The 24,895-nt window shown below is 49.5% G+C and overlaps 1 protein-coding gene across 2 annotated transcripts; it reads left to right on the forward strand.

The window, feature by feature from the left end:
• The first annotated feature begins 3,890 nt into the window (after positions 1 to 3,890).
• LOC147115530 (transmembrane 4 L6 family member 1-like) lies at positions 3,891 to 20,440 on the forward strand. Of its 2 annotated transcripts, XM_085989832.1 has the most exons (6): positions 3,891 to 4,188; positions 7,675 to 7,764; positions 7,862 to 8,004; positions 13,232 to 13,412; positions 17,836 to 17,881; positions 19,225 to 20,440. In XM_085989832.1, the coding sequence occupies exons 1-6, from the start codon at positions 4,012 to 4,014 to the stop codon at positions 19,227 to 19,229; spliced, it is 642 nt and encodes a 213-aa protein (XP_085845958.1). In that variant the 5' UTR covers positions 3,891 to 4,011; the 3' UTR covers positions 19,230 to 20,440. The 2 variants fall into 2 exon arrangements, with proteins under 2 accessions (XP_085845958.1, XP_085845959.1); XM_085989833.1 differs by lacking the exon at positions 17,836 to 17,881 and having other exon boundaries at positions 3,892 to 4,188.
• Positions 20,441 to 24,895: the final 4,455 nt, after the last annotated feature.

Raw genomic sequence — 24,895 nt, forward strand, 5'->3', positions numbered from 1 at the left:
TTCTGACAGCATAACGCTCCCCTCAACCTGTCGTTGCGAGCGGCAGGCGGTAAGGCAGGGGGCGCTACTCAATATCTGGTCCGGGTCGCTAACGGGGCGTTGCGCACTCGACTGACGTCACAATCTGCCGGCGCAGGAGATCGTGGCGGTAGTGTTTAGCGCCGCCACAAAATGTCTAGTTAATTTCGCGCGCGGTGCAAACATCGCCGCGCCTGGGCGCTAGTTGATTTGCGCCCCAATTGGCGCCCTCTTAAGGCGCTAACGGGAGGCGCAAGCAACTGAATTTTTCCCCCATGTGTTTGTCCTGATTCTGAGAATCAGAGTCAAACAACTTGGGAGCAGCATATGCTTCAGACGGTCACCACCACCTTCTCGAGGGCAATAAATGCTGGCCTTGCTGGCGATGCCTGTATCCCAAGAATGAATTAAAAACATTATTATTCCTTACTGTGTCAGATATAAGTGATGTTGAGTGTCTGGTCTGATCTCAGGGCAATGGTCTTGAAGCAGGGTTCTTCAGTAATGGAGGAAAGATGGTCCTGATGCTTTGAGGAGGTTGTGTCACCTCCAGGTCACCGCACCGCATCCCAATCCATGGCATTCAATGACGTGAGGTGGTTCAGTTCTGGGGCTTCAATTTCTGCTTCACCTACTTGGATGATGACTTAATGGCAGAACTAACAGATGAGAAGAGCTCTGAGGTCAAACTGTTTGATCACTCGCATAAATATTGGTATCAGCTACAGAAAGAAAAATGTCAATCCTTTTTTAATGGATCGTTAATACAGGTTGCATGTCTTATGAATGTTTAGATTCCTGTCCCATCATTAACTGGCTATACATTTCATAGAATCAGAGAATAGTACAGCACAGAAGGAGGCCATTCGGCCCATCGAGAGCAATCCAGTTAGTCCCAATCCCTTGCTCTTTCCCCATATCACTGCAACTTTTTCTCCTTCAGGTATTTGACATTTACTGTAGTTAATTGTGTAAAACTGTTCAGATTACATAGTTATACTGAATAATTGTTTAAAAATAAACCTAATGCATCAATGCACAAGGGAGTTGCCATTATCTGCCATAATGGGAGAAACTGCTCTGCTAAATAATAGAAATTCGTAGATATTTCAGAGTCGCCAGATCTTGCTATTGCACCAATACCTTCGACATGAGAATCAAAAGAAGTACAATGCACATAACATAATGAGAGATTAATCTATCCCATACTGTGACACTGGCTTTGTCCGGTGAAATGTCCGGCAAGTAATTTGAGAAAAGGGACTAATTGGAGTGCGGATGGTCGAGGCGTTCTCCCTGGAAACATTCTGACCTGGAGTTCCCATCACATTTGATCCCAGAGACACCCATAATCTAGGTGGAAACAGATTATGTGGCTCAGAAGAATTTTGGCCGTAAGTGAGTTACCCACGGCATTACAATAGGCCCAAGTCATAGTCATAGAGTCATAGGGCCAGAAATTCAGTGGGCTTGGCGCCCAGTTTCCGCCCAAAGAGGGCTTCTGCGCCACTAGAGGAGCTTGCGCTGATATTCAGCGCTACGTTAATGGCGGCGGTAGCCGGTAGCGCTGCGCCGACACCGATGACGTCATCGGTGAGCGCAGCGCCCCGGTTCCGCCCCGCTACCGGCCCGACCCCCATATTTAGTTGTGGCCGCCTCTTCCGCAGCAGCCGCAAACAACGTTCAGCAACCGGGGCCGTCCTGCAGCCTTATTGGGGCGAGTTAAGGCGGAGGTGCGGCCGCCCCCCCCCGCCCCGCGGCATTGCCGGCTGCTTTCCGGGAGCCCGGCACTTCTCCGTGGTGCCGGGCTCATTTGCCGGCACTAGCGAGCGGTGATCTCGGAGTTGCAGGCACCTCCCCCTTAAGAGAAGGAGGAAGGCCTGCAGTACCGCAGCCTGCCGCTCCGCAGCGGGTGGCGCTGCAGCACCTAGCGCGCCGAAATTCAGTTTCAGCGCCCCAAGCGGGGGCGGCCACACCCTTGAATTGCGGCCAGCTTCGACTTGGGGTGCTGAAACTGAATTTCCGGCGGGCGCACGTGGCTCCGCGCGCAGCGGTAACTTTTGGGCGCAAGCCAGCTGGCGGGCCCAAAGTTAATTTCTAGCCCATAGAGTTATACAGCACAGAAAGAGGCCCTTCGGCCCATCGTGTCCGCACCGGCCATCAAGCCCTGTCTATTCTAATCCCATTTTCCAGCACTTGGTCCGTAGCCTTGTATGCTATGGCGTTTCAAGTGCTCACCTAAATGCTTCTTGAATGTTGTGAGGGTTCCTGCCTCTACCACCCTTTCAGGCAGTGAGTTCCAGATTCCAACCACCCTCTGAGTGAAAAAGTTTTTCCTCAAATCCCCTCTAAACCTCCTGCCCCTTACCTTGAAACTATGCCCCCTGGTTATTGACCCCTCCACTAAGGGGAAAAGTTCCTTTCTATCTACCCTATCTATGCCCCTCATAATTTTGTACACCTCAATCAGGTCCCCCCTCAGCCTTCTCTGCTCTAAGGAAAACAACCCCAGCCTGTCCAGTCTCTCTTCATAGCTGAAGTGTTCCAGCCCAGGTAACATCCTGGTGAATCTTCTCTGCACCCTATCCAATGCAATCACATCCCTCCTATAGTGTGGCGACCAGAACTGCGCACAGTATTCCAGCTGTGGCCTAACTAGCATTTTGTACAGCTCCATCATAAACTCCCTGCTCTTATATTCTGTGCCTCGGCTAATGAAGGCAAGTATCCCATATGCCTTTTTAACCACCTTATCTACCTGCTTCAGGGATCTATGTACATGCACACGAAGGTCCCTCTGATCCTCTGTCCTTCCTAGGGTCCTACCATTCATTGTGTATTCACTTGCCTTGTTTGTCCTCCCAAAATGCATCACCTCACACTTTTCAGAGATGTCCGGTGTGCAGGTGAGTGATGGGTGCATGTGTGCAGAGGTGAGTGTTGAGTGTTTTAATAAGTTTTACTTACCTTTGCTTCGTCCTCCAGGCTTCATCCCTTCAGGTCTCGGGAGTCCCTCATCTTACCGGTAGAGAAAGCAGAATGGTTACTGCATTCTCAAATGCATCAGCCTTCTGCTTTCTGCTCAGGACAGATCTCTAACTGAGCCTGTGTCTCAGGTCTCAACTTAGAAGACAGATTGTCAGTGGTTGACAGCTTCACAGAGCTGTCAAACGATGACAGTTCATCTGTCAAAAGCTCTTGACAGATGAAACGTCATACACTGACGTTCTCTGTAACCAGCTTTCCCGTAATTGGCCTGCTAAGCCCGCTGGCAACCAAGGGAAAATAGCGTGGGTTGGCCGGACGTCGATGGAGGTGGGACTGAAACCCGACAAGCAGCAGTCCCACCTCCATCACGTCCCCATTGGCAAAATCACCCCCATAGTGTGGCTTTGGCTCTTTTCTTCGGTTCTGACCGTTTACACTGATTTACGCCCATTTTAAGTTCGGGCGTATTCTACTGAGATTGGGTTGATACTTGGGCATAACTTGACCGGTAAAATGGACACAAACATTGGGCGCGTCTTTTGGTCTAACTTTCGGGTTGCACCCAAGGAGGGACCTGTGAATTCAAACTGTGGAATGGCTTCACAAGCGTGTATCCGGATGTAATCGGGAAATGCCATAATATGGGGGGTTGGAAATTTGTTGGGGAGGTTTGTTTCTGGCTGTAATTGTAGAAAGATTGGTCTCTTTTTTTTTTGCTTAGTATATCGAGTGCCCAAACCCTTCTTCAGCTTTGCAGATTATTAACACGGACTGCGATATCTTATAGATCATTAGGGTCGCTGTTTTCAATGACATAACTGAAAGGTTTATTCTAGTGGTGACACGCCTGCGTAGCCAGGCACCTGTATGTACTTAACTGCCAGCAAGCCAACTCAAACACAGTTCCTCATCTCAGGAAGGGTTCTGTCCGCTTCAACTGACTGCTCTTGAGTAAAACAGCGGGGTCAGTGTTTTGAAAGCAGACATTGCTAAGAGTGGAACAGCATGTGTTATGGAAAGTGTGCACGGTGCATTGGCATTACTCTGATACCTTTCGCTGTTCTGTGCATCGTGGCTGACATTTTGCTCTATTTCCCAAATGGGGAAACTAAGTACGCAGAGAAGAACCAACTCACCACATTGGTGTGGTTTTTTGAAGGAATCGTTGGAGCTGGAATATTGGTGGGTATATTTTGTGATTGATTGAAGCAAATGACCATTAGTCTTATAGACGATGGCAAGTTGAAGAGGTTTTTAAAAGTGAGCATTGCAAAATCAGTAGAGAATGCAAGGTTAATGTTTCAGATAGGAAGGGCCCTTCAATGGATTGATTCGGAAGGACCTCAGCTAATACCTTAGTCTATCTTTCTTGTTCAGATGCTAACCAGACCTGCTGTGCATTAGTCAGTGTTTTCTATTTTTACCGTTTAACCAGAGGATACAGATTTAAGGTAGTTGGCAAAGGAACCAGAGGGGGATGAGGAGAATTTCTTTTACACAGCGAGTTGTCATTGATATGGAATGTCCTGCCTGAAAGGGTAGTGGAAGCAGATTCAATAGTAACTTTCAAAAGGGAATTGAATATATACTTGAAAAGGAAAAAAAATTGCAGGGCTATGGGGAAAGAGAAGCGGAGTGGGACTAATTGGATCGCTCTTTCAAAGAGCCGGCACAGGCACGATGGGCTGAATGGCCTCCTTCTGTGCTGTATGATTCGATGATTTTCCCGTTCTTGCGTCTGGCATCGCTGGATTGCCCGGGCACAGCGAATACAGGAAAATCAAGCAGGTACCGTTCGGGACGCGGGGCTCGAAGCAATCCAATTTCGCCCTATTTGCTGCGTCCAGCTGGTTCATTACACTCAGGTGCAGGAACAGAAAAAATCTTCCTTGTGGATTTTTAATTTGAAGATATTGTTTGATACATTTTTTTTAAATGGAAAGGCACCGGTGAAGAAAATAAAAGATCCAGCTGCCACCTGGCGGCCCTGCTGTGAAGAGCGGCCCGGTACAGGATTAGAATGTTAACACAGATGCCCCGTTAAGATTGCTCCCCGTTTGGCAGCACATTCCCCACTTGTATATGTTTCAGTCTGTTGTTCGAATCCTGTACAATGACGGCGCCCAAAATTACAAGCAGTCTCTGAGAATGGTTCGTTATTAAGCCGCTTACTAACTTTTTCTTCCCACTTTTTCTTCCCCCTTCTTCACCCCCCCCCACCCCGCGCCCCACCACCACCACAAGACAATTTTCCCCCTCCTCTCCTGAAGGTGCTAACTCCTTATGGGATTACAGTTTCCAGGGCGACTGCTGGCCCCTGGCTATTCTGCTCAGGTGGACATCCCTCGTATGTAAGCCTAGATGATACTGGCCGCTCGCTGCCCCACTCACTCCCTCCGACGTGATATTGTTTTCACGTCACAGATTTTTAAATATATTGTATCGCCAATTTACAAAAAGGTGTTTGCATGCCGAGAGTTTCGATGTGTGTTTGCTATACTTTTTAACTTGATAAGGGGTGCGTAAAGAATCCTCCCGTGTTTGTTTTCTGAAGGTCGTTGCTACACATTTTCATGCCGAGAATGTCCCACTCCAGAGATTTGATCACTAAAATCTAGGCTAACACTCCAGTGCAGTACTGAGCAAGTGCTGCACTGTCGGAGGTACCGTCTTTCGGATGAGACGTCTGCTCTCTCAGGGGGGCGTAAAAGACCCTGTGGCACTATTTCGAAGAAGAGCAGGGGAGTTCTGGCCAATATTTATCCATCAACCAACATCACAAACAGATTATCTGATCGTTATCACATTGCTGTTTATGGGAGCTTGCTGTGCACAAATTGGCTGCCATGTTTCCTACATTAAACAGTGACTACACTCGAAAACTACTTCATTGGCTGTAAAGCGCTTTGGGACATTCTGAGGTCGTTAATTGCGCTATATAAATGCAAGTCTCTTTTTTCTTTTCTAAGTTATTTCTCTCAGTGAAAAACCTAATCCTGTCAAGGGCCTTATTCTAAAAGAGTAAAATCGTCAGTGAGGGTGCTCCGGGTTGGGGGAGTGTCGGGTTGGGTTGGGGGAGTGTCGGGTTGGGTTGGGGGAGTGTCGGGTCGGGTTGGGGGAGTGTCGGGTCGGGTTGGGGGAGTGTCGGGTCGGGTTGGGGGAGTGTCGGGTCGGGTTTGGGGAGTGTCGGGTCAGGTTGGGGGAGTGTCGGGTCGGATTGGGGGAGTGTCGGGTCGGGTTGGGGGAGTGTCGGGTCGGGTTGGGGGAGTGTCGGGTCGGGTTGGGGGAGTGTCGGGTCGGGTTGGGGGAGTGTCGGGTCGGGTTGGGGGAGTGTCGGGTCGGGTTGGGTTGGGGGAGTGTCGGGTCGGGTCGGGGGAGTGTCGGGTCGGGTCGGGGGAGTGTCGGGTCGGGTCGGGGGAGTGTCAGGTCGGGTTGGGGGATTGTCGGGTCGGGTTGGGGGAGTGTCGGGTTGGGTTGGGGGAGTGTCGGGTCGGATTGGGGGAATGTCGGGTCGGATTGGGGGAGTGTCGGGTCGGGTTGGGGGAGTGTCGGGTCGGGTTGGGGGAGAGTCGGGTCGGGTTGGGGGAGTGCCGGGTCGGGTTGGGTTGGGGGAGTGTTGGGTCAGGTTGGGGGAGTGCCGGGTCGGGTTGGGGGAGTGTCGGGTCGGGTTGGGGGAGAGTCGGGTCGGGTTGGGGGAGTGCCGTGTCGGGTCGGGTTGGGGGAGTGTCGGGTCGGGTTGGGGGAGTGTCGGGTTGGGTTGGGGGAGTGTCGGGTTGGGTTGGGGGAGTGTTGGTCGGGTTGGGTTGGGGGAGTGTCGGGTTGGGTTGGGTTGGGGGAGTGTCGGGTTGGGTTGAGGGAGTGTTGGGTCAGGTTGGGTTGGGGGATTGTCGGGTTGGGTTGGGTTGGGGGATTGTCGGGTTGGGTTGGGTTGGGTTGGGGGAGTGTTGGGTCGGGTTGGGTTGGGGGATTGTCGGGTTGGGTTGGGTTGGGGGAGTGTTGGGTCGGGTTGGGTTGAGGGAGTGTCGGGTCAGGTTGGGTTGGGGGATTGTCGGGTTGGGTTGGGTTGGGGGAGTGTCAGGTCGGGTTGGGTTGGGGGATTGTCGGGTTGGGTTGGGTTGGGGGATTGTCGGGTTGGGTTGGGTTGGGGGAGTGTCGGGTCGGGTTGGGTTGGGGAGTGTCGTGTCGGGTTGGGTTTGGGGAGTGCCGGGTTGTTAGGTTGGAGTTCAGGAGGCAGGAGGTTTTGTGCTGAAACTGCCAGGAAAGCCTTTAACCTGAGGTGGTTACCCATGGTCTACAGGACAATGGCCATGAAATTCATCTCGGGCGGTGGCGCAAAAGGGACAGTATCGGCTCGGCCTCCCATTATACGCAGCGCCTGATAATCAGTTCCATGTCTGCAGTGGAGCTGAATATCCGGCACTGTGTCTAACGGGCGGCTGAGCCGATAACGCCCGTTTTGCGCCACCGCCTGGAATGAATTTCTGGGCCAATAAACTCCATGATACAGCAGGAAATGGCAAACTCATTCAGAGAGACCATAGGATGGCAGGTGTGAGGGAACGGAACTGCACGCTGGTCTAACAGAGGGTGCGTGACTGAAATGATCGGAGTATATTTCAATCAAAGCACAAACATTTAATGATTTATTTTCTTTTTATTAACTTTCAGATGATTTTGCCTATAGTGGTGTTCATTAGCCTTGAGGTCGATGATTGCTGTGGTTGCTGTGGGAACATGAGCTGTGGAAAGCGTTGTGCAGTAAGAATTCTCCCGATTTCTTCCCCCCTCCGTTGTCAAAGTCAGATCGGTTTAATTGACAGGATCGCTGAATTGCTGCCTTTTCTCTTTCAATCAGATGCTGGCCTCGGTTCTCGTGGCTCTGATCGGGATGACTGGCGCCGGATACTGTTTCATTGTTTCTGCTGTGGGCTTATCGCAAGGCCCGTACTGCCTCACAGACCTGGGATGGCACTATCCCTTCACCAATACCAACGGAAGGTCAAAAAAAAATCAAGTTTAATATTTCCACTATTCAAATGGCAGAAGTGTGACCTGATGTATTTTGGAAGGAAGGATGAGGAGAGGCAATATAAACTAAATGGTACAATTTTAAAGGGGATGCAGGAATGGAGAGGCCGGGGGGTGCGGGGCGGGGTGCGGGGTGCGGGGCGGGGTGCGGTTCACGTACACAAATCTTGATAAAGGTGACAGGACAAGTTGATAAGACTTTTTTTTTTAAATAAGAAGCAAGTGTTGCCAACTTTGTTTGGATGTATTCCTAAAGGTTTCATTACATGATGTCCCACTGCCCTGCCCCCATGCCCCTTCCATCGGTCACCCAATATCTCCATCCTCATGACACAGCATCTTCCCACACCAACTGCAAAATGAACAGCCTCTTCGTGACTCGATTGCGTGATTGCGGGAGACGCCAGGGCAAGCCTGGAGGGTTGGCAATCTTAGTTAGTGGGCTCTATAGAGGCCTAGGTCTAGATTTTCAGTGTGCCGTGAGGTGGGCTTTTAGGCAGGCGGGGGGGCAAAAATCACAAATTCGGGGATCCCGACACCATCCCACCCAAAACCCGCCTCCACGTAAGTTTCAGAGGAGGCGGGTACCCGCCCCGCACTGGGAACCGCCGACCCGAGGCGGGAAGGGATTAGTGCCAATTAACTGCCTGTGAACAGGTAGTTAACAGGCAGTTTTTAGCCTAATCCCTATTTTGAGGGGTGTCGTGTGGGATTCCTGACGGCTCCAAACCACGCCAGGTTAGAGGAGGCGGGCTGTCGGGTTGAAGGACTTGGAGGGGTCGAGATGTCGGTGTTCAGGTGAGTGATGGGTGCATGAGTGCAAAGGTAAGTGTGTTTGGTGTGTCTAAAGTGTGTAAAGAAGTTTAAATTACCTGTACTTACCTTAACAGCCTTTCTTCCTGTGGGTTTCGGGAGTCCATCACTCTGCCGGCACTGAAAGCAAAATGGCTGCGATCTGTCAAAAGTGACAGCCTTCAGCTTTTAGTGCCAGTGAGAGTTCTAACTGAGTCTGTGTAGAAGGACTCAGGTTAGAAGTCAGACTGTCAGGGCTAGAAATTCAGTAGGCTTTGCGCCCAGTTTTCGCCCAAAGAGGGATTTTGCGCCACTTGCTGAGCTTTCGCCGATATTCAGCGCTGCGGTAATGGCGGCGTTAGCCAGTAGCGCTGCGCCGCCACCGATGACGTCATCGGTGTGCGCAGTGCCCCGCTACCGCCCCGCTACCGGCCCGACCGCCATATTGAGTTGCGGCCGCCTCTTCCGCAGCGGCCGCAAACAGCGATCAGAAAACGGGGCCATACTGTAGCGTTAGTGGGGCGAGTTAAGGCGGATGTGCGGCCGGCCGCTTTTTCGGCGGCCGCCTGCCCGCACCTCCTTCCCCGGCCTCCTCCACCCCCCCCCCCCGCGGCATTGCCGGCTGTTTTCCGGGAGCCCGACACTTCTCCGTGGTGCCGGGCTCATTTGCCGGCACTAGCGAGCGGCGATCTCGCTGTTGCAGGCACCTCCCCCTTAAGAGAGGGAGGAAGGCCTGCAGTACCGCAGCCTGCCGCTCCGCAGTGGGTGGCGCTGCGGCACCTAGCGCGCCGATATTCAGTTTCAGCGCCCCAAGCGGGGGCGCCGAAACCCTTGAATAGCGGCCGGCTTCGACGTGGGGCGCTGAAACTGAATTTCCGGCGGGCGCAAGTGGCTCACGCGCAGCGGTAACTTCTGGGCGCAAGCGAGCTGGCGGGCCCAAACTGAATTTCTAGGCCTCAGTGTTTGACAGCTTCAAACAGCTGTGAAACACTGATATTTCATCTGTCAAGACCTCTTGACAGATGAAATTTCAGTCTGTGACATCACCTGTTGCCGGGTGGCCCTTAATTGGCCTGCTGAGCCTGCTGGGCAGGCTCAACAAAGTCAATCAAGGGAAAATTGCATAGATTGGCTGGACGTCGATGTAGGCGGGACTAAAACCCGAAAGTTGTAGTCCCGCCTCCTTCCCGACAGCTTAATGAAAATAGACCCCCTAGAGTACAAAAGCAAGGAAGTTATGCTGAACCTTTATAAATTACGAGTTAGACCTCAGCTAGAGTACTGTGTCCAATTCTGTGCACCACACTTTAGGAAGGATCTCAAGGCCTTGGCGAGGGTGCAGAGGAGATTGACCAGAATTTTCCATGTCATCTCCACTTATTCTAGGTATTTGACACAGATTTATGACTGTGGGTGTATTTTTAACAGCTGAGACTTTTCTTTAAGTGAGGAAACTAGGTGAAAAGTCAAGGTCCATAGTACAAGTCACCACCACAACTGCAAACAAAGGGAAAGATAAGATAAACCTTGTGGTAGTGGGTCAGTAACACTAAGTGTCAAAGGCCTGTAGGTTGTGGGATGAAGAGAAGCCTGAGGGAGATAAGGGCCTGGAATTTGCGGTCGGCGGTGAAACAAAGGCATTTGCCGCTGGCCCCGAAGTAAACTTCACACAAAAGATCTGTGTCGAGAAGTTTGGGTTTTCCGACGCGTAATTCAAATCAACGTAGTTTAGTGGGAATCCCATAGCGCGAGCTGCTGTGACGTCAGCAAGCCGCCTAAGCAGCCAATCAAAATGCAGAATTCTCACAGAGTGTGAACCAGGAATTGGGTAAGCTCCTAAAATTCTAACTTTTTAAAAAATGTTAGAAAGAGCAAAACAAAAACTGGGGCTCTCACATGGGGAAAAGGCAAACCTGAAATAAAGAGGAACAGACTTAAAAAAAAAAAATTCTTTTTAGTTTCTTAAAAATTAAATTTTTATTAAAATGGATAAATTTGACTGCGCAAAATCAAAATTCTTTTTTCAGGACCATAACCTTTGTTTAGCAGTCAATACGCTGTTAAAACCCCAGTTACATCTAAGCCCTTTGGGTCTAACTTTTAGCGGGGAATTTAACAGTGCAATTACAGCGGAAGAGCTTTTGTCAGGTTCAGTGATTTGAGAGATTTCACTGATTGCTGGTTCAGTTGGGGGCGGCGGAGGTGGGGGGGGGGCGGCGGGGCGGTGGCGGGGAGGGTGCACAGCGCAGCCTGTGGAGGAGCAGTGAATGACTGACCGCAACTTCAGGATTTCTGCATTAGGCTGCCCGTGTGCTAAATCCTGAAGTTGCGGTCAGTTTCAAAGGCAGAATGAGGGCCAACGCTGCCACTTCGCCGTCATCAGGGCCGCAAATTCCGAGCCAAGGCGATGTGACTTTAGCAGCAGCAGAGTTTTAACAGCCTGCAGTTTGGTGCATTGAGTGAGTGCAGTCTGGTCATCGTGGGCTAGTTTGTGGCTTGCTGCTGACTCTTTCAGTAAAGTCAGTCTGAAGAATTACCTCACTGGCATTAGTTTGATCAGCGCACTTCCACGGAGATTCAACAACTTGGTTGGCACGGGAGTCAGATGAGAAAGAATTCTGGCTCGTCGCTCTGAGCCCCCTATCTGCAGTTGAGTATGAAAGGTTTGATCGGTGCAGTCGATGCCGGTGAACTAAGGTCATCCCTCTGCTCTTATCTGTACAAACACGGCATGAATACACAAAATACATTTGTAACGAGGGAGTGGAGGGAGAAAAATACCTCATTTTAGATAAACATTCTTGCACAAAGACTGCCAGTTAATTCCGGGAATAACCAGCATTTTACAGACCGTTGCAGTTCAAGTTTGTTGCTCTAATGTCATTGAGCCAGTTCCACTTGCAGTTTGATTGCTAACAAGGACTTGATTGTGCATCCTCCATTTGTCCAGTGCGTACTGCAGCTCCCTCTCGAAACCTCTTCACCCAGCTGCTTTACTCCCCACCTTTAGAAGTCTTCTCAAAGCCTATATTTTCAACTCTTCCTTCAGTTAGCTCTCCTACTAATTCTGCCACCATCTATCCCACCTACTTGTGTAAAGCCCCTTTGGACATTGTATTAGATTAATGTAGCACTCGCTACTACATTACATAGGATTACATAGGATACAAGGCACAGAAACAGGCCATTCGGCCCAACCAGTCCATGCCAGTGTTTATGCTCCACTTGAGCCTCCTCCCGTCTTTCCTCATCTAACCCTATCAGTGTAACCCTCGATTCCCTTCTCCCCCATATGCTTGTCTAGCCTCCCCTTAAATGAATCTTTACTTTTCGCTTCAACCACTCCCTGTGGTAGCGAGTTCCACATTCTCACCACTCTCTGGGTAAAGAAGTTTCTTCTGAATTCCCTATTGGATTTCTTGGTGACTATCTTATATTGATGGCCTCTAGTTATGCTCTTCCCCACAAGTGGAAACATTCTCTGTCTATTCACTCTATCATAACCTTTCATAATTTTAGGTCACCCCTCAGCCTTTTTTCAAGAGAAAAGAGACCCAGCCTGTTCATCCTTTCCTGATGTGTATACCCTCGCAGTTCTGGTATCATCCTTGTAAATCTTCTCTGCACCCTCTCCAGTGCCTCTATATCCTTTTTATAATATGGTGACCAGAACTGTACGCAGTACTCTAAGTGTGGTCTAACCAAGTTTCGATACAGGTTTAGCATAACTTCCCTACTTTTCAATTCTATACCTCTAGAAATAAACCCTAGTGCTTGGTTTACTTTTTTTATGGTCTTGCTACCCTGTGTCACAACCTTTAGTGATTTGTGTCTTTGTATTTCTAGATCCCCTTGTTCCTCTACCCTACCTAGACTCGCACCAAGTAATAAGTGACCTCCCTATTCTTCCTACTAAAATGTAATACCTCACATTTATCTGTGTTGAACTTCATTTGCCAATTATATGCCCATTCTGCAAGCTTATTAATGTCCTCCTGTAATTTGTTGCAGTCCTCCTCAGTACTGACTATCCCCCCCAATTTGGTGTCACCCGCAAAATTTAGACATGGAGTGGTTGAGGCGAATAACATAGAGGCATTTAAGGGGAAGCTAGATAAGCACATGAGGGAGAAAGGAATAGAAGGATATGCTGATAGGATGAGGTGGAGTAAGGTGGGAGGAGGCTCGCTTTGGGCATAAACGCCGGCACAGACCAGTTGGGCCGAATGGCCTGTTTCTGTGCTGTGAAATTCTATGTCATTTCTATACAGATGCAACAGCTGGTATTGTAGTACGGTTTGCCAGAGAGGCATTCAAATAGTGAGCCTAGTGTTGACTCGGTGAGATGTTTCCAGTATGTGACACTGCTTTTGTAATTGACCCTTTGATGTGTTTCCATTTACAGATACCTCACTAACTACACCACCTGGAGTCAGTGCAGTGAACCCAAACACATTGTGACGTGGAATGTCACTCTATTTTCCATTCTCCTGGCATTCAGTGGGATTGAAATAATCTTGTGTTTCATTCAGTTAATAAATGGGCTAGTTGGAGGAATCTGTGGAAACTGTTGCTGCTACCAAGAGGTAATGGCACATTTTGGTTATTTTTTTTGATCTCTTGGCGGGGGTGAGGGGGGACACAGAGTTTCCGTTCGCTTGCGCTGGTTTTTTCGGCGCAATTCGCCCGAAATCGGCATAACCCGTGCAAATTGCGTCTAGCGCAAATCGAGTTTCCACAATCTTTTGCGCTAGTTTTAAAAAAACATCGCGCTAGAAGCAGGTCCCCGCTCACAAAACCGTCCTCACCCCAGGGTGAATTAATCACCATTGGGAGTTTCCGCTCATTTACAGGCCTTCGCGGAGGCTCCAAATATTAAGCTGGGTGCAAGGACACTAACGGGCACGTTCTAACAACTTTTGAATGTATTTTTTCTTTAAATTTACTAAGAAACTGACTACTGAACCCCAATATAACTAGAAAATGGCTCTGTATAGTTTTTTTAAGTCGTTTTCAGCAATTTAAAATCGGGTTACTCACAGGTGGTCGATTGACACTGTGATTTAAAATGCTTATTTTTTGTGATAAACCCATTTTCAGCTGTGTTAATCAAACTGCACTAAGTTACCACTCTTAAATATATCAAGGGATATTTTTTAAAGCAAAATTTTTTTGTTTTAAATGAGACTCTTAAACGCTGGCCGATTGCGCTGGTTCATGGCAGATTTTGCATTGGGCGATATGCAAATGAGTTCGAGCGGAAAGGCGAGAGCGGAAAAAAAAAACACTTCTCAAAACGGCCGCAATTTGCACCTGGATCGTCGACTGGGCCCAACGCAGAAACTCTACCCTTTCATGTCCTTTCCTGCCCTGTTCATGCATTTTCCCAGTGCTAAACCCCTTCTACGCCACGTGGTTGGCAGAACGTGTACGAAAGCAGTATTGTGGTGACAAGCCCTGTTAAGATTCACTACCCACCCGCCCCACCCCCCAACCTGACCAATGAGGAACTGCAATGCTTCTGCTTGGCATCTCCCCACCTATCACAGTTGAGAGCAAAGAATGCAAGGCAATCAGGGGAGCCCAGTGTCTTCCCCCCCCACCCCCTACCCCATCCGAGATACACACTTGGCATCACCTGTATGTATATAATGGGGTTGAGACACCTTGTCAGGCCAGTAGAGTACAGTTGCCAACTCTGGTTGGACATATTCCTGGAGGATTCATCACATGACCTCCTGCCCCCAACCGTCCCGCCCGGTCAAACAGCCATTTTTCCCACATCTCCAATATTTTCACTACTAATAAACGAAGGTGTTACATAGAAACATAGAAGATAGGAGCAGGAGTAGGCCATTCGGCCCCTTGAGCCTGCTCTGCCATTCAATGAGATCATGGCTGATCATCCAAATTCAGTACCCTGTCCCTGCTTTCTCCCCATATCCCTTGATCCCTTTAGCCTTAAGAAATATATCTAACTTCTTCTTGAATATATTTAATGAACTGGCCTCCACTGCCTTCTGTGGCAGAGAATTCCACAGGTTCACCACTCTCTGGGTGAAGAAATTCCTCCTCATTTCAGTCCTAAATGGCTTACCCCTTATCCTTAGATTATGACCCCTGGTTCTGGACTCCCCGGCCATCGGAAACATCCTTCCTGCATCTAGTCTGTCCAGGCCTGACAGAATTTTATAGGTTTCAATGAGATCCCCTCTCAATCTTCGAAACTCCAGTGAGTATAAGCCCAATCGACCCAATCTCTCCTCATACGTCATTCCTGCCATCCCAGGTATCAGCCTGGTGAATCTTCGCTGCACTCCCTCCATGGCAAGAACATCCTTCCTCAGATAAGGCGACCAAAACAGCACACAATACTCAAGGTGCGGTCTCACCAAGGCCCTGTACAACTGCAGCAAGACATCTTTGTTCCTGTACTCGAACCCTCTTGCTACGAAGGCCAACATACCATTTGCCTTCTTAACCGCCTGCTGCACCTGCATGCTTACCTTCAGTGACTGGCGCACAAGAACACCCAGGTCTCTTTGCACTTCCCCTTCTCCCAATCTATTGCCATTCAAATAATAGTCTGCCTTCCTGTTTTTGCCACCAAAGTGGATAACCTCACATTTATACACATTATAGTGCATTTGCCATGTTTCTGCCCAATCACCCAACCTGTCCAAATCATACTGGAAGAAATGCTAATTTTTTTTAATGCCCCCTATGATTTTTCTCCTGGGTGTTGCTCACAGCCATGTCCAGCAGATCAGTCTTCAATTCCTGGAGACTCCAGGGCAATGATGGATGGTTGGCAACCCTAGGTAGAGGGAGGTCTAATTTGACTTCTACTGCTTTCTACATCTGGCCTAAGAGTGCTTGCTACTGACACCGACTCCTAGCACTAGCATTCCTCATCTTTATGAGCTCAGAAATGAAGTAAAAGACAAACAGTGGAAATCCGCAACGTGCTGGAAATATAGTCTTATAAAGTATTTACAGCACAGAAACAGGCCATTTGGCCCAATAGGTCCACGCCGATTTTTAAACTCCAGACAAGCCTCCTCCTACCCTACTCCATCTCACCCGATCAACATAGCCTTCGATTCCCTTCTCCCTCATGTGTTTATCCAGCTTCCCCTTAAATGCATCGATGCTAATCGCCTCAACTACTCTCTGTGGTAGCAAGTTCCACAATCTAAAGAAGTTTCTCCTGAATTCCCTATTGGATTTATTCGTGACTACCTTCTATTTATGGCCCCTAGTTCACAGCAGCTGTGTCAGCAACTGTAAAGGGGAAAGAGGTTAATACTCATCAAAGCTGGAAGCTAAGCAAACCCCTTAGCAGGGCTGAGAAAAGAAAGCAATAAAGGGAGGGGGGAAGAAACCATTACTGAGAGGAAGTTATTGGATTGATTGATCAACAAATGCTTCCTAGAAAAGCATGAAAACATATGGAAAAGAAGGATAGGTAAAGTCCAGTTGGACGAGCTTGTCCCATCCGAACGTGTTGTAACTTCTGCACGATATCTTCCCCTCACCCCCTCCCCCCTCACCCCTCTCCCCTTCAACTCCTTCTCCGAAATCACTTCCCCCTCACTCCTTTCCCCCTCACCGCGCGCCCCCTCAACTCCTTCTCCTAACTCCCTTCCCCCTCAACCCTTCCCCCTCACCCCCTTCCCCCTCACCCCCTTTCCCCCTCACCGCGCACCCCCCTCAACTCCTTCTCCTAACTCCCTTCCCCCTCAACCCTTCCCCCTCACCCCCTTCCCCTCACTCCTTCCCCCTCACCCCCTTCCCCCTCACCCCTTCTCCCCACTCCCTTCACCCTCACTCCTTCCCCCTCACCCCCTTCCCCCTCACTCCTTCCCCCTCACCCCCTTCCCCCTCACTCCTTCCCCCTCACCCCCTTCCCCCTCACTCCCTTCCCCCTCAACCCTTCCCCCTCACCCCCTTCCCCCTCACCCCCTTCCCCCTCACTCCCTTCCCCCTCACTCCTTCCCCCTCACCCCTTCTCCCCACTCCCTTCCCCCTCACTCCCTTCCCCCTCACCCCCTTCCCCCTCACTCCTTCCCCCTCACCCTATTCCCCCTCACTCCTTCCCCCTCACCCCCTTCCCCCTCACTCCTTCCCCCTCACCCCATTCCCCCTCACTCCTTCCCCCTCACCCCTTCTCCCCACTCCCTTCCCCCTCAACCCTTCCCCCCCACCCCCTTCCCCTCACCCCCTTCCCCCTCACCCTCTTCTCCACACCCCTTTCCCCCTCACCCCCTTCTCCCCACTCACTTCCCCCTCACTCCCTTCCCCCTCACCCCCTTCCCCCTCACTCCCTTCCCCCTCACCCCCTTCCCCCTCACTCCTTCCCCCTCACCCTATTCCCCCTCACTCCTTCCCCCTCACCCCCTTCCCCCTCACTCCTTCCCCCTCACCCATTCCCTCTCACTCCTTCCCCCTCACCCCTTCTCCCCACTCCCTTCCCCCTCACTCCTTCCCCCTCACCCCCTTCCCCCTCACTCCTTCCCCCTCACCCCCTTCTCCACACCCCTTTCCCCCTCACCTCCTTCTCCCCACTCACTTCCCCCTCACTCCCTTTCCCCTCACCAAACTGTAGTTGCGACTGTGCCCCACTGCAGGTCAACAAGCAAAGTACAGATGACACTATATAGAGATAGAACTCACATGGCAACACTTCCTGATTGAAGCAGTTGAAGACTGGGAGCCCCATGCATTTCTTTTAGTTCCACCTGATTTCCTGTGGTATTGTTCATGGACAAAAAAGACTTGTCCTTTCTCCCCTTAATTATTTCTGCTTCTTTTCCACTTTCTAATTCTTTCTGCGCACCTACATCTAACTTTCTGTTTGTCTCCGACTCTTTTCCTCTCACTCTTCCTCCACGTCTTGCCTTCCTACTCTCCTCGCTCTTCTGTCTATTTCCCAGTCTCTCAGGGTGGGTCTCACGTAGGTTCCTTTACCGATGTACTCTGTTTCTAACTCTTACTTTTTTTAAAAAGCCCAGGGGATGCAACGAGATTGAAGTCAACGTGTACCAGGTCAGAGGTGGGTACTGAGATCGGGTGGGAGAGGCTTTCTGGGAGGGGTTGCAACACCTGCCGGCAAGAGATGAACTAGGGGTGGCGATGTGGGGGCTGGTACTGAGAGGAGATAGGGGTAGAAACATAGAAGATAGGAGCAGGAGTAGGCCATTCGGCCCCTCGAGCCTGCTCCGCCATTCAATGAGATCATGGCTAATCATTCAAATTCAGTACCCTGTTCCTGCTTTCTCCCCATATCCCTTGATCCCTTTAGCCTTAAGAAATATATCCAACTCCTTCTTGAATATATTTAATGAATTGGCCTCTACTGCCTTCTTTGGCAGAGAATTCCACAGGTTCACCACTCTCTGGGTGAAGAAATTCCTCCTCATCTCTGTCCTAAATGGCTTACCCCTTATCCTTAGACTGTGAACCCTGGTTCTGGACTCCCCGGCCATCGGGAACATCCTTCCTGCATCCAGTCTGTCCAGTCCTGTTAGAATTTTATAAGTTTCAATGAGATCCCCTCTCATTCCTCTAAACTCCAGCGAGCACAAGCCCAATCGACCCAATCTCTCCTCATACGTCATTCCTGCAATCCCAGGTATCAGTCTGGTGAATCTTCGCTGCACTCCCTCCATGGTGAAGTTGGGAGGAAGCTGAGAGAGATGGTGACACTGGGAGGAAGTATAAGAGTGGGGAGGAGTCTAGGGTCTGGGTGCATGGTTTGGGGCGGGGGAAAGAGATTCTGGGGTCGCCTGTATCCTGAGATCTAGATGCACTTGGGGGAATGGGGACTAGGGAATGAGACCTCTCAGGGAAAGGGGACGTTCTGTGATTTGGGAGCCCTCAGGTGGGGGGAATGGCAGCTGGGGTCTGACATTATTAGGAGGCTAAGATCTGATAGCACCTGCAATAAGGGTTGGGATCTGCCAGTCCTCAGATTTGGGGTCTGACTGCAGTAGTGGGATGATGGGTAGGCCTGGGGTCTGGCAGCACACAGGGCTGGGGAGAGTTTTGGAGGCTGAGGTCAGGGAGCACTTGTGGAAGTTGGAGTGTGGCAGAACTCGGTTGGGGAAGAGTATGAGGATTGGCCATAAGGATATAACACTACAGGACTGGTGATGTGACCTACTCTCCCATCTAGCAAGGATCTGTGCTGAGGGCCTTGCCTTGCTAAATTTATCCTTTTATATCTGCATTCGGTGGAAAACTTAGTCTAAGGTTTGTTACACGATTTAGCAACGGATTATCCTGCCATCTGCTTACAAGGGGCACTGCACTGTAGAGCACTGATCAGGTTAGTCGAGTTGCGAGGGCAATGTTCTAATCACCTTTTGCAAACGTTGGTCTGCTCTCTCTTTACAGAATGATGAAACAGTTTAAGACACCGCGGCTCTGTGCCAAAATGGAAGAGAATGTGAGCTTCTGCGTGCTGGAGGTCTTCGCTGCTGTCACTTGCTTGCCTGAAATCATGGCTCCAAATTTCCTCGGACTTTCCTCCCGCCGGTCCACCGTAGCCTTGCGTCTAAACAGGGTCTCCGCCGAGATTACGGCAGAGCGGCGGCAGGAAGTCGGAGGGCATACAGTGCCCGTGTAATGCTTTGATTGTTTTTTTATTCTTGCCACGGTGCTGTGTATATAAGATCTATCTATCTATATATGAGGTAATGGTGCACATTGGTAGCAAACTGAAAAACAAATATAATAATGGATACCGAGGAATGTCCATCAGGTCCTCATCTGTCTCATAGTTCAGTTGATGAGTGAAAAGCTGTGGTTGATAACATTTGGCAGAACCTGTAAGTTGAGATCACAGCCTATAAACACCTCCTGGTATTTTTCTATGTTTCATCACCTGGGGGTGTGTTTTATTCCATTTTGGGCCGACTTTGTTAGTTGCTGCCAGTGGTTGCCATGGTGAATGCTGATGGCCAGTGTGCTCCATGGTCTTGTTGCTCGGGGATAGAGCTGCTCACTGGGAAACTGGATACTGTGAGTATCTGATACCCTACCACATACTGTGTGATTATGTCAACACAGTTATGATATCCCACCTAGGACCATAGGAACAGGAGTTCCGCCATTCAATGAGATCATGGCCGATCTGGATCTTAACTCCATCTACCTGCCTTAGTTCCATAACCCTTAATACCCAGAAATCTGATCAATCCCAGTTTTGAAATTTTCATTTGACCCCCGGCCTCAACAGCTTTTTGGGGGCTGGCTAATTCTCTCCAACCAGTCATCTCTTGTTGTTCAACGCTGCCAGGTTCTAGGTCCACAGTGATAGGTTTTAAACAAATCTTACTCTGCTATGCCTTGACTACCTTTGACTGCAAGCACTGTGCTTGTAATGTATTCGAGGGTTCAGATGACAGGCATAAACCGCACAATGCTTCCCTCTGATGGACACTAAAGTCCCGATTTTTACTAAGGGTGGAAATCGGGGGCTGAAGACGGTGGCGAACCGTCCAGCCACCCCGGGATTTTAACTGCCCAGCCTGATTTACGTGCCTCGACACTGACTCTCACCCGAAGCCGGTGGGAATGTCATCGTCAGTGAGCAGGAGTCAGAATTCGGGGGGGGTGGGGGGGAGTTGGGGGGATGCAGAGGGGGTTGGTGGGGGGAGGGCAGGCCACCACTAGGGACCCATGGAAACCCATGGCAAGTAAGAATTTGGGTGATGGGGAGTTAGCAAATCCACGATTGGGGGCGATGGGGGGTGGGAGGGAAAGCCTGGGGAAGGGGAGGCCCAAGGTATCATTGTGGGGCCGGGAGGGTTGGAGACTGTGGGCCTTAGTCGGACCCGCGGGTAAAATGGCGAGCGCATCCCGAGGATGTCACTGGGACGTGACTTTGCCATTGAAATTAGGCCCCCACATCCTGTGGGGCGGGCGTCCTTCCCCGTGCCTGAGTTCAGACAAGTTAAAATGGCGGGGGAAGAGGGGGGTGAGAATGCGTCAGGAACGCGACATGAACCCACCCCACGCCATCTTAACCCCCGCTGGCACTACGCCCACCGGGTGGGTGGGGGAGGGGGTTAAAATTGCCCCACAAGCATTATATCTGTTGCACTGTTTATTTGGCCCATGAAACTGTAATGGTGGTAAACGTATAATAAATCTTAAATAACAACAGAAAGTGCTGGGAACCCTCAGCAGGTCAGCCAGCATCGAGGAGAGAGAAACAGAGTCAACGCTTCGGGTCATTCTGACGAAGGGTTTCGACCTGAAGCGTTGACTCTGTTTCTCTCTCCTCGATGTTGTCTGACCTGCTGAGTGTTTCCAGCACTTTCTGTTGTTCTTTCAGATTTCCAGCATCCGCAGTATTTTGCTATTGTATTGTATAATAAATCTTATTGTTTGATAACATGCTCAAGACTTAGCCATTTTAGTTTCTATTTATTTTTGTCTACAGTGACCACACTTCAGAACAATTCTTTTTTCAGTGAGAGATGATAAAGTGCTATATAAATGTATCTTTCTTTCTTTCCTCCCTTCTCTGTCTTTCTCTCCCCATGTATCAATGTGAGGTACTATCCTTATTGCAGGTTATTCAGATACATTGATTATCCAGTGCAATATCCCGCTCTGTATTCTCATACCATGCATTCCCTGTAACGTTAGTGAACTCATCGTATGATCCAGGAAACACCTGGCGATACTTGGCTACATCTGTGGTTGTCAAACCCTCCAGGGTTGTCCTAGAATCTCCAGGAATTGAAGATTAATCTCCTGGACACTGCTGCAAGCAACCCAGGAGAAAAATCATGGGGCATGAAATAAAATGTGCTTTTCTCATTTTCAAGACATCCTATGGGACTGTGACAGTGGTGCAGTATACCTCCTCATCCTTCTCGACCTGCCTACAGCATTTGGCACGGTTGACCACACCATCCTCCTCCAACACCTCTCCTCCATTGTCTAGCTCAGTGGGACTCCCCTCGCCTGGTTCCATTCCTATCGATCCAGTGGTAACCAGAGAATCTCCAGCAATGGCTTCTCTTCACGCTCCCGGACCATTACCTCTGGAGTCCCCCAAGGATCTACCCTCGCCCCCCCCCCTCCTATTTCTCATCTACATACTGCCTCTCAGCAACATCACCCGTAAACACAATGTCAGATTCCACATGTACGCTGATATTACCTCAACACCACCTCTCTTGACCCCTCCACTGCCTCTGATTTGTCACGCTGCTTGTCCGACACCCAATATTGGACGCGCAGATATTTCCTCCAATTAAATACCGGGAAGCACGGTGGCATAGTGGTTAGCACTGTTGCCTCACAGCGCCAGGGACCCGGGTTCGAATCCGGCTTCGGGTGACTGTCTGTGTGGAGTTTGCACATTCTCCCCGTGTTTGCGTGGGTTTTCTCCGGGTGCTCCGGTTTCCTCCCACAGCCCAAAGATGTGCGGGTTAGGTTGATTGGCTATGATAAATTGACTCTTAGTGTTAGGGGGATTAAATACGTGGGGTTACGGGGATAGGGTGGGATATGTGTTGGTGTAGGGGTTACGGGGATCGGGTGGGATATGTGTCGGTGCAGGCTCGATGGGCCGAAGTGGCCTCTATCTGCACTGTGGGGTTTCTGTGATTTCTGTGAAGACTGAAGCCATTGACTTCAGACCCCGTCACATACTCTGTTCCCCATTCTATCCCCTTCCCTGACCACTATCTGAGGCTGAGCCAGACTGTTTGCAACCTCGCCATCCTCTTTAACCCTGAGCTGAGCTTCCGACCCAATATCCTCTCCATCACCAAGGCTGCCTACTTGCATCTCCGCTGCCGCCTCAGCCCATCTGCTGCTGAAACCCGTATCCATGCTTTTGTTACCTCCAGATTCAACTATTCCAATGCTCTCTAATCCCAGGGCACGATTGGAGAAAGGGCAGTGGAGTTCTCATTGGTGTCCTGGTCAATTATCAGGCCTCAAACAACACCATCAAATATAGATGATCTCGTCATTTAAAAAAAAACTTTTATTCATTCATGGGATGTGGGTATCGCTGGCAACAACAACAACTTGTATTTATATAGTGCCTTTAACATAGTAAAATGTCCCAAGGCGCTGCACAGGAGTATTATAAGACCAAAAGAAATTGACAATGACATTACTGTCGTTGAATCCTCCACCATCAACATCCTGGGGGTTGACCAGAAACTTAATGGGACCAGCCACATAAATACTGTGGCCACAAGAGCAGGTCAGAAGCTGGGTATTCTGCGGCAAGTGTCTCACCTCCTGACTCCCCAAAGCCTTTCCACCATCTACAAGGCACAGGTCAGGAGTGTGATGGAATACTCTCCGCTTGCCTGGATGAGTGCAGCTCCAACAACACTCAAGAAGCTCGACACCATCCAGGACAAAGCAGCCTGCTTGATTGGCACCCCATCCACCACCTTAAACATTCACTCCAAGTCACATACCATCCTGACTTGGAAATATATCAGCGTTCCTTCATCGGCAAGGCCAGCATTTATTGCCCATCCCTAATTGCCCCTGAGAAGGTGGTGATGAGCCCCTCCCAGAAACACGAGAAAACCAAGGGTGTGGCGAGAATGAGGAACTTAAAGAAATTATTATTAGTAAAAAAACAGTACTAGCAAAATTAATGGGACTAAAAGTCAATAAATCCCAAGGACCGGATGACCTACATCGTAGGGTTTTGAATGAGGTGGCCATTGGGATAATGGACGCATTGGTTGTCATCTTCCAAAATTCTATAGATTCTGGAATGGTTCCTGCAGATTGGAGGATAGATATGTAACCCCACTATTTAAGAAAGGAGGGAGAGAGAAAACAGGGAATTACAGACCTGTTAGCCTCACATCAGTAGTTGGGAAAATGCTGGAATCTATTATAAAGGATGCAATAACTGGGCACTTAGAAACTAATAGTAAGATTGGGCAGAGTCAACATGGATTTATGAAAGGGAAATCCTGTTTTACAAACCTATTGGAGTTATTTGAGGATGTAACTAGTGGAGTAGACAAAGGGGAACCGGTAGATGTGGTGTATTTGGATTTTCAGAGGGCCTTCGATAAGGTCCCACACAAGAGGTTGGTGAACAAAATTAGGGCACATGGAATTGGGGGTAATATACTAGCATGGATTGAGAATTGGTTAACAGACAGAAAACAAAGAGTAGGGAAAAATAGGTCTTTTTCAGGATGTGACTAGTCGGGTACCACAAGGATCGGTGCTTGGGCCCCAGCTATTCACAATCTATATCAATGATTTGGATGAGGGGACTAAATTTAACATTTCCAAATTTGCTGATGATACAAAGCTAGGTGGCAGTGTCAGTTGTGAAGAGGATGTGAAGAGGCTTCAAGGGGATCTCGACAGGCTCAGTGAGTGGGCGAGAACATGGCAGATGGAATATAATGTGGATAAATGTGAAGCTATCCACTTTGGTAGAAAAAACAGAAAGGCAGAGTATTTCCTCAATGGTGAAAGATTGGGGAATGCAGATGCTCAAAGGGACCTGGGTGTCCTTGTATATGAGTCACTGAAACTGAATGTGCAGGTGCAGCAAGCCATTAGGAAGGCAAATGGTATGCTGGCCTTCATTATACAGGAAACTTTGGTTTATCCAGAGATTGTATGTCCGGAAACCTCGATCTAACGGCAAAAATCAGCAGCCGTTTTGGTTAGGTTTTTTTTCTTCTCCCAGCAATTTTTTAAGAGTCAGGCTCTGGAAAGCATCTCTGTAGCTTAGCAACAGCTTCAGAGACGCTTCCAAGGTACGGGCTGAATGTTTACAAGCTGTTGCTAAGCAACAGTGTTTGTTGTCAGATACGGAGATGAAAAACTCCATATCCTTCAACATTAGCGCTGGTCTATCCGGAAATTTTGATAGATCGGCAGCAGCTCGGTCCCGTCGGTGCCAGATATCGCGAAGTTTCCTGTAAGAGGATTTGAGTACAGGAGTAAAGAAGTCTTACTCCAATTATATAGGGCCTTGGTGAGACCACACCTGGAGTACTGTGTACAATTTTGGTCTCCTTACCTAAGGAAGGATATACTTGCC

The sequence above is a fragment of the Somniosus microcephalus genome, chromosome 6 (assembly GCF_052327205.1).
Source record: "Somniosus microcephalus isolate GS21.2 chromosome 6, FLI_Smic_1.0, whole genome shotgun sequence".
Lineage (NCBI taxonomy): Eukaryota > Metazoa > Chordata > Chondrichthyes > Squaliformes > Somniosidae > Somniosus > Somniosus microcephalus.

Coding starts and splice junctions, on each gene's coding strand:
- LOC147115530 (XM_085989832.1), top strand. CDS start 4,012: ATGTGTTATGGAAAGTGTGCACGGTGCATTGGCATTACTCTGATACCT. Junction 4,189..7,674: donor TCGTTGGAGCTGGAATATTG/GTGGGTATATTT, acceptor ATTAACTTTCAG/ATGATTTTGCCTATAGTGGT. Junction 7,765..7,861: donor GCTGTGGAAAGCGTTGTGCA/GTAAGAATTCTC, acceptor TCTTTCAATCAG/ATGCTGGCCTCGGTTCTCGT.